This window comes from Drosophila tropicalis, unplaced genomic scaffold (genome assembly GCF_018151085.1).
Source record: "Drosophila tropicalis isolate 14030-0801.00 unplaced genomic scaffold, ASM1815108v1 contig_845, whole genome shotgun sequence".
In the NCBI taxonomy this organism is placed as follows: domain Eukaryota; kingdom Metazoa; phylum Arthropoda; class Insecta; order Diptera; family Drosophilidae; genus Drosophila; species Drosophila tropicalis.
Genome location: NW_027173338.1, coordinates 11,547,845 through 11,561,362, shown reverse-complemented (window position 1 = coordinate 11,561,362; position 13,518 = coordinate 11,547,845). Strand labels below are relative to the sequence as shown.

The window sequence follows — 13,518 nt, the reverse complement described above, 5'->3', positions numbered from 1 at the left end:
ATTATCTTCATTGTTGATACAAAATAAAAACCCGTTTAATAGATAGATATGAGAGATAATTAATGCTTTATGTCGTCTGTTGAATGCTTCGGTATAATAACAATCAAGACATTAATTAACTTTTATTTAGCTGGAGCCGGACAGAAACTACAACCTTAACTATACCATACTACCCGAAACGAAATGTCACCCACAAATAACATTACCTATTCAATAGCTTTTGAATCAATACAATATTTCAACTTGACATATAATTAACTGAAATAACAATTGAAACGACAAAAAGATAAGGTTGGTAAACTAATTAAAGCAGACTCATTAGATTAAAAAAGGATAATGACAAATAGACTCACATACCGTCAGTAAACCAATTGGAATATTGTGAGTAATCCTAAAGTGTCAGAAAATAAGTAGAATTTATTTAAAAATTTAATTAATGTACGAAATAAAGTGTTGTTGGATTTTGCCACAACAAATAAACACACATTAAGGATCTCTGGGAAATTTGCCATAAGATTAAAAAGAATTATCAAAAAAATTGAGAGCCTACATCTGGAAATTTCGATGAAAAATTACAAGTAATTTCTTCGTTTTTCCCCAATAAAAGGCCGCTTCATTTTCATTAAGAATTACTTGGCTTAAAGAAATATGGCTACCACACTTCAGGCCAACCACTTCAAAAGTCCCATTTGCCCCACTCATATACTCACAAAAAATAAATAAGGAAACAAAAAATGCTCATTCTATGGTTTATTTGGTACTTCCGGACCACATGGGCTATTAAAAATAGCTCATTTATTTTAATTAAAAACAATTTCCGTTGTTTAGCAGCTGCTGAGAGAGTCCCAAAGTGCAAGGAAATCATTCGATTCATTATTACGAGCATTTTCCGCAATTTTCACTGCATGGCTTTTGTTTTGCTGCCACGTTTTTTTTTTTTTTTGCGGGTCGGGCAAGAGGTTGGCAGTTTGTCTTTTGTGTTTTAACGATCCCTTAAATGTGCCGTGTCATTGGAAATTTTTGAAATATTTTCAGGTGCACACACAGAGACACCCATATGCTCTTCCAGTTGACTTGGCCAGAAGTTTTATGGTTTCTGGCTGTGTTTTTTTTCTTCTCTCAGTTCTACTGCATTTCCATTGAGTGGCATTTAATTAATTTGCTCTCATTGCAATCAGTCAGTATGCACTCTTCGCTGCTGCTGTGGCTCCTGCTGGTGGCTGTCTAACAACGACAACAAGTCGAAGTGGTTATGCTTCTATTTCACAGAATGACACCAAAGGATAAGCTGTAAACGAAGTTGCTGCGTGGTGTAAAAATTTCAAGTTGTCGACGATAACGATGACTATGGTGACTATGGTGATGATGGTCTTGTTGTTGATGCTTCTGCTTCTGCTGCTGCTGCTGCTGTTGCTCTGCCTTTAATCAAAGGCAAAACTAGAGTAAACCAGAGATAAAGTTCTAGCAATTCAATCAGCAAATGGCATTTTGTCTGTTTGTTTGGAAAATCTTGGGGAAAAAGCTATAGCAACTTGCTAATAAAGTTTGCATTTAGATTGAATTTACTGCGAGCTCGTTGAATTTATTGGAAAATGAATTTGCCATGAAATATTTTTATGTATTTTTTGCTTGAAATGCGAATAACCGGAATGGATGTCAATTCTCAAACGTATTTGATTGAATGTTACTTTGCGGGTTATGACTGAACTATTAATCCAATTCAATAAAGCTTTAGTCGGTGGCCACAGCACAAGAATAGTTTGAAAACCAAATCCAATATGAATAAAATAAACTCAACTACAATGGGAATTCAATTAAAAAGTCCCACAGTGGAAAATTTTAAAATCGAAATTAGATTTTAGAAATATTTTTCAAACTAAATTCATAAGTTTGTTTTAAAAAAAGTAAATAATCTCCCTGGCATTTTACTCATCTTCTTATTCTTACTTAAAAGTGAATATGTTTTGAATTCATATTATTTAATCTAGTTTAACTCACTTGTTTAACTATATATTGTTATAGTATTTGTCCTACAATTGCAGCTGTTTCCAATATCTTCAATATTTCCTTTTAAATAGATTTTACTCAGAGATTTCATTCAACTTTTTTCTCTTTAATTTTCCTCTTTGCAGCTCAAACCATTGACAACATCATCAATGACAACGACTTGTTGCCATCGTTGGGTGGCGTTGGCCATCAGTCAGCCATGTTGCCCATTGATGATGATGATGTCTACATTGCTTCACTGGTCCATGGCAACAACAACAACAATCTCAAGTTCAACAATGGCCTCGATGATGACCAAAGGCAACAAGAACTGGATGATGGTCAAGTGGATGAGACAACCTATCCTCCGCCAGTCTTTGACTTTGGCATGCCCAGGAATATAACGGCAAGAACCGGTCACACGGCGGCCATCAATTGTCGGGTGGACAATTTGGGCGATAAATCGGTAAGTCCAGACAAGTTATCGTTAAATAGATTTCTCCGACTACCCCATGGCTTAATTTTTATTCAAAAAGGAAAAAAAAACAAACTCATTTTGCTGCTGTTTGAAAATGAAAATATTTGAAAACCGTTAGTCAAGCTGAAAATGAAGTTAGCGACAAGTTTTGGCTGCCTTCTTGCAGCAAACTCGTATCGTTTTCCTGTTTCCGCTTTCATCACCATTTCTCATCTTCTGCACTCTCTTTTCCTTTTTATTATACCCTCGCTTGGTAGGGTATATACATTTTGAAAATAAATTCGTTAGGATTCACCAAAATCAGAGGTCAACATCGAATAGTTTCGTTTCCATTCTTGCGATATTCTTCAAGTAATCCTTTCAAAATATATAATACTGATGAAATGGTAATAATTTATCTAAAAAGTAGCTTTGCCCTCAACATTTTTGTCTCCAAATTTGAAAAGTTGTACTCTTATTTATTTCACAGCTTGAAAAATTGTTGTAAGGATATGTGAAATTCGGTTCCACTCAATTTATTCTGATGCTCTGTTTTTTTCGTAATTTTTTTGCTGGTTTTCTCGGTTCAATGACAAAGTTTCATCATCATCCGCTTCATCCCCTGGTACATTCACCCTGTTTCCTTTGTGTGTTCCTTTTTGTTGCTTTCGTTTTTACTTTATTTTTAATTTTGCTTGGCAAAATATATCTATTGCTACGCTTTGCCGCTTCATCAAACTTTAAAGTTGAATACATTCCAGGAAATGTTCCTTGACCTAAAAAAGCACACACACACACAGAGAGATGTAGTACAAGAACGAGAATGAAATGAAATTTTCAATGAAATTTGTAAATATTTCTCCCACACCCACTCCGATTCCACGGCCATTTCCTTCAAGATCTCGTTTTGGCCGTTTATCCCATTTTGCAGGGATAACAGACTTTTATCTAGCGTCATCTGCTTCCCGTTTTCATTAGCCGTGTGCATGCAAATCCATTTACAGAAGGCAACACCAACTCATCATTGGCGGAGCGGAGCACCACCTTAGCGCCAATGCCATTGCCATCATCGTCATCATACCCATCATCATCCATCTCCAATGAGAGCAGACTGAGATCCAGATTTATACTATCACCAGAACGTTTTCAATTTTTCTTCCTCTCATTTTTTTTTTTTCGGCTGAGGCGTCGTTTCCTTTTGCCACTTTGACACTTTTAGTTTCGGCTTTTTCTGAACAATTTTTTTTCTTTTTTTGTACTGGAGGGATGGGGCAGGGGAATTGGGAGCTTGGAAAAGTTTTGTTAGCCTGCGGCAGGCTGGGAGATTACTTTTCGCCTGCTGCCGCTGCAGCAGGATTTTATTCCTTTCTTTGGTCTTCTCTACGTTTCGTTTCGTTTGGTTTTTTTCTTATTTTTTTTCTTGTGTTGGAGGCTTTTTTGGGAACTTTAAGCCGCTGACATTTTGGGCACGCACTTGTCTGCCTTTTCTTGTGTCCTTTACATCCTTTCGTTCCGTTTCGTTTTTTGAGTGTGTCCTTGTGCTGGCTCGCAAATCGCTTTGTCTGCTATCCCGCGGCTGCCGCTGCCGCTGCCGCTGATGCTGCTCCTGCTTATAGACAATGAGCAGGACCAAAAAGGTGTATGCCTGAGTTACAGTGAAAGGTGACAGCAAGCGAATAACTTATGACAGGGCTCAACCCATGTGATATTGCATGAGTTTTCACTGTAGTCTCCCCGTAGATGGATGAAAAAGTTTTATAAAGTTTTTGTTTTTTGTTTTATGTTGGTCACTTAGACTTCATTTTGGGCATTTGGTTTATTAAATTTTCCTACCTTAAGAACCCCAAGCCGAAAGCAATTTTTAAAATTGACTTAAGCACTAGCACTAACAGCATTTGGTGTCCTTTTGTCTCTCTACAAATATCTCCCTGTCTCCTTCTCTCTCGCTTACTTACTGACAATCTCTATTTCTCTTCATTGTGTCTCCGACAGGTATCCTGGATAAGGAAACGCGATTTGCACATTCTGACTGCAGGCATTTTGACTTACACATCTGATGAGCGTTTCAAGGTAGGATTTTGGGCGGTAACTCTCCTTGCCACAACCCGCAGTCTACTTGAGCACTCCTTTTGCTTATTAAATGTTGCCTCTGGGCCATTTGTAAGCCAAGTCAGCTTAATTGCGTATGCAATTCGGGCCAGGTAACTTGTATGCATTGATTAAATTTGCCCAAGGACGTTCAAGAAAATGCGGAGAGTGGATATAAAGGGGAAAACTGTCTTCATACGATTTATCTTTGCATTCTCTCATTCTCTATGCCGCCTTCTCTCTCTCTTCTTGCTTCTCGTTTTGCAGGTTGTACGCACCGCCGATTCCAAGGATTGGACATTGCATGTGAAATATGCTCAGCCACGTGACAGCGGCATCTACGAGTGCCAAGTGAATACGGAGCCAAAGATTTCGATGGCATTCCGACTGAATGTCATAGGTGAGTAAGCCAAGACCCAACTCCAGCCACCATCACCAGACCGAGCATCTTATTCGCCTTCTCAAACTCATCGAGTGTCCTTGCACTCCAATTTCCCCCTTACCTCACCGTGCTCTTCACCATTTTGCATTTCTCTTACGCATTGTCAGCGCGTTGTCGTTGTCATTCGCACGGATTGCAACCGTAACTTTTTATTCACTCTCAATGGCTCCGATGCTGGGGAATGGGCATGGTAAATTGGCCATAAAGTTTGTCAACTATACACACTGAGAACCAGCTTTAGCCTACACTTGATATACGATCTACCGAGGGAGACATTTCATATATGCATTCGGAGTTTAATGTAGACACAAAACAAAGAAGTTTAATGAAATAATCGATTTTATTGCAGGACTCCATTCGAATTTATTCGGTAATAACTTTAAATGCTCGATTTGTTGCAAGCAATTTATTTTTAACATTTAAGATACCTTTCACTTTTCGGCGGTTTTCATTAGAATCGATTAGAAGAAATTCTTTTGTTGGTTAGCTTATGACAATTTCAAGAGGCTTTGAAAGAAATACATCAAAAATTTACTCAGACAAATTCGTGTGCACATTGAAATAGCATGGTATTTTACCTCCTTATCGGCTTGTACGCATTCTAGATTTATCGATCCTTTTATAAGCATGCCTGGCAATAAGAGTTCACATTTTCTAATAGTTTATTGTTTTAACTTTAAGCCAGTTTCCTTAGAAAAGTTTATGTGGGTCAAACCTCAGACAGGTTGTATCAACTGCTTGGCACCTTCCAATATATGTGTGTATACGTATCCTCCACACTAAAGGACTTCCTGTGCCTTCCACTATTTACTGTATTTCTCACCAAGTCGACACTTGGCTTGTCTATTTTTCTACACGTTTTTGCATGCAAACGCAATTTGCATTTAAATTCAATACTAAATTCATATGCTGGCTGTAATACACACCAGTTTGAGGGACAAAGAGAAAGAGGGAGCTAGAAAAAGGGCTAGGGAAAGGACATGGTTGGAGGTGTGCGTGTTGGTTGGTTCTACTGTTTCCTACTGTGTACCCTACTCCTTCGTCTATCGCTTTCCACCATCCTTCTCGTCATTTTCTTGGTCTTCGTGAGAAGCATTGTTTTGCTATTTTACAAGTTTTCTACAATGGATTTCCGTTTTGCGAGTTGACTTCAGACTCAGAACATAGTTTCTCTCTCTGTCTCTCTCTCTCTGTGTATGTGTATGTTTGTTTGTAAGTTTATTCCGTGAGTTTAGGTGTGTCTGTGTAATAAATTGTTTCACAAAGCATACACGTTCATGTTTCATTCATGTACGTAAAATTGATTTGAAACTTTTTCTAGGCAGCCAAGCGAACAAGGAAGAAGTTTTCCCTAGTTCGCTCTCGTCCAGCGTGAAAGTTAATTGAAATTATCGAAGAGTTTTTCCCAGTTTTCCACTCTCTGCCCACAAATCACCATTACCATGTTTTTATTTCGGTTGTTGTTCTGTGATTGGTTTAGTTTTAGTCTCTGATTTCGATCTATGCACCTACCCATGGGACTCCACATTCTGCAAAACATTCGACTGGCTATTCGATTTTACTTTAAATATAAACGAGTGAATTTGTTCAACTTACAAATTACCATTCCACCCGCTGTGACGATGATGATGATGATAATGACGGAGTTGAAGTCGGTTGTTAAAGTCTGAAGTTAATAAATAAACTCAAGTCGAAAATGGGCACAAATCTCATCAACAGCCATAAAGTCGTATCAAAAGGTTTTAGCTTCCTGCAGTCCCTGTGCAACCTTGCAAAATTCTATATGTATGTATAACAAGAAGAAATCCCGTCTACACGGGAATGCACTGCGGAAGTAATAATCCTCCATCCTGGTCTCTACTCTGATGGCATGGAGTTCAGTTCACCGGCGACAGGAAGCCGAGAAGCGAACAGTCAACTGCGAGCTAGGCGAAAGCGGGGAGGACAAATAAAAATTGTAAGAGAAGGAAAGCCAAGCCAAGTCAAGCCACGTCAAGAAATTTATGCTAATGATTTGAAAAAAGCAAAAAAGGAGAAAAAAAAAGCGAAAGACGGAGAGATTGAGAAAAAATGAGGGAGAAGAAAAAACAAGATTTTCCTTCTGGTGATGAAAGCGTGATACAAATATTTATGCTATCACTCGGAAGAGGCAAAGGTGAATTCCGCATAGAGAATCTGGAGATTCTTCATGGAGGTCTCTACAGAATTCTACACCTCAATTGGCATGCAGTTGATAATCCATTAAAATATGGTTCATGTTGGGGGTTAGCATTAAAGGTGCTATACGTTTGGTTTAAATATAATTAGACACTCAATCGTTATAATTTTGAAGATTATTTTGAAAATGCAAATTTCGATTTACGCCTAAGAAACAACAACAATTATTCTCAGATTAAAGTAACTTGGTTTACTTAGCTAAAACCTACAAAAATCTGTTGTGGCAAATTAAGTTTAGGTTTTGGTTTGTTTAGTCTTCTCTGTGGCTTCCTGTTTTCACTCTGTCTACCTGACCATAATTAGCATTTGGTAGTAGGACCCAAAAACTATAGACACATGACTACATAAATATATACTGTATGTATGTGTGTGTGTGTGTCTATTTGTATATTTGCATATTTGCATTGTACATGTCCTGGCATATCCTAAAATCCATTTGCAGTTTAGTGGAAATCAACAGCAAGGCCAATGAGCCTCGCTAATACCAAGTTAACTAACTGAACTGAACTGAACTGTACTCCATCCTATAATGTGGCAGAAGTCTACCGCCCACTCAGCAAACTGGTGTATGTTTGTATTTACAGGGGAAGCGTTGAAAATCCGCTTTTATGCCCCAAATCGAGTCCTAGACGGCGTCGACGACGACCAGTCCTGCCCCGCACATCATTAACAACGTCAACATTTGACTCTGTTGACTGCCTGCTGTGTGAAAAAACATTAAACCAATTTCCAGTGCCTATAACTGGATGCCAGGACGCGAAGGGTCTTCCACATTTGTCTCTGTCTACGCCAGTTGGCCTAGTGTGTATGCTTATCTCTAGCCAAAAAAAAAAAAAAAAATGGTAAAAGCGGGGCGGTGCGGGGGAGGAGAACAAACCGAGAACAAAAATCATGCCCAATATTAGAAAGCCACGCACAAAACAGCCAAATAGCAAATGGAGCAGCGGGAACATAATGGCCACGTCCCATGGTTAACTTCACATGTTAGTGACTACGAGTTCAATTCTGTGCTCCACCCTCTGCACACACACACATACACACACAATAACAACTGGCTAACAACACTTAAAATGTGTGTAAAATGGGGTTGATGGCAAACAGCTTCATTCATTCATTCATTCCATGGGTCAATGATATGTATGTCAGACAGTCAAGAAGTGAGATCGCTGGAAACCTCAAAATACTGAAAACCTGCCAAAAGTAAACCCTTCCCATTCCCATATCTTTTACTTCGAATTGTGGTTACAAATTTTTATGTGTTAGCTTTGCCATTTCATTTGTATTTGCTTCTGGTTTTGTATTATTTTTATTTGCTGTTATGGGCAGTTTTCTGATAACACAAAAGACACTCCCCAGACAAAGGCAATACTGTATGAAATTGACTCGATGTCCTGGCCTGGTGTGGTGTGGTCTAGTCTGGTCATTGCCAGGCTTAAGGTGACAGTGGCAAAGGCAAACGAACAGGCAACGTGAAAGGGCAAGAGTTGACCACATAAATGCTTTGAGGCACGGAGTCCTCATTCTGTTTATTGTGGCTAAAAGCTGTTAAAACAAAAAACAAACTCAGCCCCATTTAGACTATGATTGCTCGAGCTGAGAAAGAGTGCAGAAAAAAGGGTTATTGTACGCAGAGTTGAATGATACAAAAAATGTGCAATAAATTTAAAATTTAAGCCTACCCAAAATGAACTTTAACTGTGAAGACAATTAGAGGGGCTCGATTTAAGTTCGTCTTTGTTTTGTGAAGGATTCTGACTCGGCCGATGGGTATATCCATCCAGGCCTTCTCTGTAAATCCTTCAAGGCTTCAATGCCCAAACTCTATACCTTCATTTGCTCGAATGCCATCAGCAAGATTAATTCTTTTTTTTAAGTAAAATTGTTCCTTTCTATCTAATCTGATAATAATGATTATCAAATATCAATATATGTTCCGATAAATGTTAAAACTCTGGTAATTTATTATTAGTTTTAAATAAGACATGATTTGCAGATAAGACCACTTAAACACCTGCCACAACTGGGATGAATTAATTGATGGGTGATAGTTCCATTCACCGCATTCCACTTCGATGCTCCAATTAGTTAGTCTCGTTGACATGTCATCAACTTAACAGCGGTGCTGTCATTGCAGTTACTCATTATCAGCTTGGCAAATCTATGCTATTGTCAATTTGCTGGCATGCTGAGGAGGACCTAGAGGTAGATGAGGAAGTAGGGTAAGGTAAGGTGGTGAGGCATCTGCAAATAGTAGGTCTTGCCTTTCTCAATTGGAAGCATTGAAATCTGCTTTGGCCAATCGTGTGGTTATATGCAACATTCCTTTCACATCCCCCGCATACACACACACACACATACACACAGACACACAGACACATACACCATTACCTATTAGTGAGGATTAGACGCCTAGAAATGCTATTAATCAATTTTGTGCACGTTTCACATTTTCCAACACAACTCTCGCCCCGTGCTCACGACCAACACATTCTCCATCTTCATCTATTGCAGTGACGCCGCCAGATGCCAAAGCGATTATTGCCGGTCCATCGGATTTGTACGTCAAAGTGGGCAGCGTCATAACGCTCACATGCCTGGTGAAGCAACCGGCGACATCGGCTCAGGATATTGGACCAATTTACTGGTATCGCGGCCCATACATTCTAACACCATTCGTTGCCCATCCGAACGATGCCGCCATTGATTTGCAACGCATCTCTATGGAATCCACGTTGGCCGAGAAATTGCAAAGCAGGTAAGCAGCAATCCCTCCCCTATCAAGGAGGGCTGTTATGGGTGGGGGTGAAAGTTAAGTACATGGCAAATGCACTGCGAGAAATTCAATATTCCGCCACAAAATGGTAAGTTAAGCCTAGAAGTAGGCTACCTCCTGGTTCATTGGTTCTCTTGTTCAAGTGTATGTTGCTATATGCTTTCATTTCCCTAATCAGGGGCATTCACTATCTTAACGATGGGGAACAGAAGTAAGGGCCACTCGACGGGGGCACTGAAGAGATGCTCAGGCGGAACTGAAGAGATCCAGCAGCCAGCAGGTGTGAGTGTGCTTCCACTTGGTTCGTTGCCTGGCATTTTGAACTTTGATCAATGAAGTTGAATTCATGTGGCAAGTGAATGTATTGAAGCAGGTGGATAGATGGCCTAGATGGCTAGATGGTAGAGGTCTCTGGGCGGAATTTCTCTCCGATTTTAAACGATAAGATTAAATCTTTAAAGACGTTGTTGCTGTGATTAAGGTTCAATGTTATGCTTTTACAGATTACGCATTGCCAACGCCCAGTTGTTGGACACAGGGAACTATACGTGCATGCCGACCACAGCGGAGGCGGCCAGTGTTGTGGTCAATGTCATTAATGGTAAGTGAAATCAATAAACCAGTTGTTTCGGTGAACTCACACTGACCTCTTACTCCCAATCTTTTTTCCTCTACCATTCTGTTTCCATTTCTCTCTCGCTCTTTCTCTTGCTTTCCCTTTTATAGACGAAAGTCCAGCGGCTATGCAAAAGAGTGCAGCAGGAATGGCAATCATCGCCAGCCATCAATGTCGTCTGCTCCTTTTGACTCTGGTTGCCAGTTGTGTGGTACGATGGCTTACTTTCGGCCTCTCCTCCAGCGACACCAGCCGCTCGAACTTATCCAGTGTGCATATCAATTATTGCATTATGCAATCAGCTACAACCTACAGGAGAAATCAGCAACAGCATCAGCAGCAACAACAACCACAAGATAAAACTGATATTCTTATCAAATCTGCGTTTATATCATGATAATTAAGTGACTCGACAGATTTGTACCCAATGTATATACGGTTTTTATTTATAGATAAGTAAAATTAGTCTGTAAAATGCTTCATTAAAATAAATCAACTGGAAATAAAAAGTGGGAGTCATTTCAGTTTACTGAGCATACAACTTCGTTAAAAATATGAATGAAATTATATCGTTTAAATCTAATGAATTTCTCTAACTTATCATCCAGTTTCTGATAAAAACATTTCTTTCAAATAAATGAATAATTTCATCTGCGATGGCTAGGAAGAAAAGTCTTGAGAAACTAGTGAAAAGTTCTATTGAATTTCTTTCTTATTTCCAAAAACTGAGGTCGACTCCCATTTCTGACTTATGTAAGTAAAAATGTTAGTAAAAACGAAAGACTAGTTTAATTTTCCCTCCCCAACCCCGAAATGTGTTTCCCCTTAAATTGTTTCAAGTGAGAAACATTTGAATGGAAACTGTCAGCATTTAGTGTTAATTTTATGCATAGCGTAAAGTCAACAAAAAAAAAAACCTAATAATTATGTAACAATAACTATAAAAAATAAAAATAAATGATAAAAAACAAACAAAAAGTGGGGATGAGTGAGTGGGAGGTTGAAGTTCAATTGGAATGTTGTCGGAACGGGTCAGGGGGGGACAGAAGCACAAATTATCAAATGTAATTTGCAAATGTGTGAATTTACTGGAAAATAAATAAAATTAATGATAATAAATAAATTCATTGCATTATTAATTTGATCAGACAAATTTATTAGTTTTTTGTTGTTTTTCAAGTGTTTTTTAGGTTACGCACAGCAATTAACTAATTATAATTCTCTCATTTTAATTAATTGAAACAAAACTCAGTCACTTTAAATGTCAGGAAATAAGAAATAATACAAAGCAACATAAACAAAAATTTATAATTGTAATATAATCTAAAGTAAATGAGAGATTCCCATTAACAACTAACAGAAGAAAAAAAAAGAGAAATAAAATAGTAAATTGAAATTTTCAGTTTAAACTTTAAAATGTGTTTAATTTACAAGAAAAACAACACATAGGAAAAAATAAACAAAATAAAAAAGAAAACTCATGTAAATGTATTTAAAATAAGCAACAATTTTCTGAGAGCTAACAATAAATGAGTTTGACTATAAACACAAACAAAAATGTTAATTTCTTGTAATTTTTTAATTTAATTTTATTTGTTATGCCTGTGTGTGTGTGTGTGTGTGCAATGTGTAATTATCTCAGCTGAGGATTAATGCCCTTTGTTTTTGGACCATGCCATTACATCATTAAATTGTTAATATTTATGCGTGAGAACCTAATTTAATTTCTGTTAAAGCCCTGACAGAAAAGACGTAAAGTAAGTGCCATGTGTGGGAGAACATCATTGAACCGCACTTTCTATACTCTTTCCGGCTTTAAAATTGAACAAATCAATTATGCAATTAGAATTTTTGAGCAAAAACAAATCATTATATATGTATGTATAACTTCCTTATAGAACTCAAATTATGATTGATGCTGACCGAGAATGTAGATTTTTAATTTGGATGGAGATGCTTCTGCTTTATCATCATGTAAATAATTTCATAATGGTCTATGGTAGGGTATAATTAAGCGCATTAGAGATAAGCCAAGCGACGAAACGAGTCATGGCATATGCATAATAGCTTGAACTTTGACCCACGGTTTGAAACGTGAACTTACACATATGTATGCAATTGGCTTGTGTGTGTGTGTGTGTATGTGTGTAAAAGCGTGCGAGTGTGTTTGGTTAGGTCAGTCAACAGCCAAAGCGGCGAAGAGGAATGAATTCGCTGTTTAGCTTGGCCCTTTTCTAATTTGCCGGCACACAAGGCGTATGAGCGATTATCAGCCATGTGATATGAATGGCAGTGTGTGTGCTGGCATAATTACGCTCAGTTGAGTTGCTCAAATGAAATCATAAATTATATGCTAAACGCCGCCGCCGCGGCTCATTCACACACTTAATTGTTAGCCAAATATTTTCCAATCGAACGCAATTCGCTGATTGACAAGAACATGATGTATGTATTCACTGTTTGAGTTTAACAGCCATTCAGATAATTTGCAGAAATTTTCCATCATTTCATTTAACGCAGATAAATTAGTTTTATCTGGCAATATGTTACCGTTTCCCATTAAAATGCAAATTAAATGCACTCATTCTTTCTTTTTTTAATGAGAGAAAAGACCAAAAAAAAAAACGGGAAAACGGGAAAACGGGAAACATCTATTTATAGCTGGTCTACTACTTTTCTACCCTACACACACACACACACACCAACTTGAATATGTATGTACATTCATATGGCCAACAAAATGGTTTTATTTTAAGTGAATATTAAATGCCAAACAAATTGACCAAAAACCTCCAACAACTTTTCACTGCTTTGCATAAACATATTTCAATTTTAACAGAAACAAACATACACACATACACCTTCTCTCGCATAGTAACTAAAATTGTGTGTATGTGTGTGAATGAATGTAGTGAGTAGGTGTGCGTGTGGGTGGGATT

At 38.0% G+C, this 13,518-nt stretch overlaps 1 protein-coding gene across 1 annotated transcript in view; it reads left to right on the top strand.

Moving 5' to 3' along the window:
* dpr2 (defective proboscis extension response 2) overlaps positions 1 to 11,615 on the top strand; it is a 62,498-nt gene extending 50,883 nt beyond the window's left edge. Inside the window, exons 3-8 of the mRNA XM_068295228.1 lie at positions 2,133 to 2,452; positions 4,436 to 4,513; positions 4,799 to 4,931; positions 9,702 to 9,945; positions 10,467 to 10,564; positions 10,690 to 11,615. Coding sequence (XP_068151329.1) covers positions 2,133 to 2,452; positions 4,436 to 4,513; positions 4,799 to 4,931; positions 9,702 to 9,945; positions 10,467 to 10,564; positions 10,690 to 10,976 — 1,160 coding nt within the window. The 3' untranslated portion in view covers positions 10,977 to 11,615. The remainder of the gene's footprint in view (positions 1 to 2,132; positions 2,453 to 4,435; positions 4,514 to 4,798; positions 4,932 to 9,701; positions 9,946 to 10,466; positions 10,565 to 10,689) is intronic.
* The last annotated feature ends 1,903 nt before the right edge of the window (positions 11,616 to 13,518 follow it).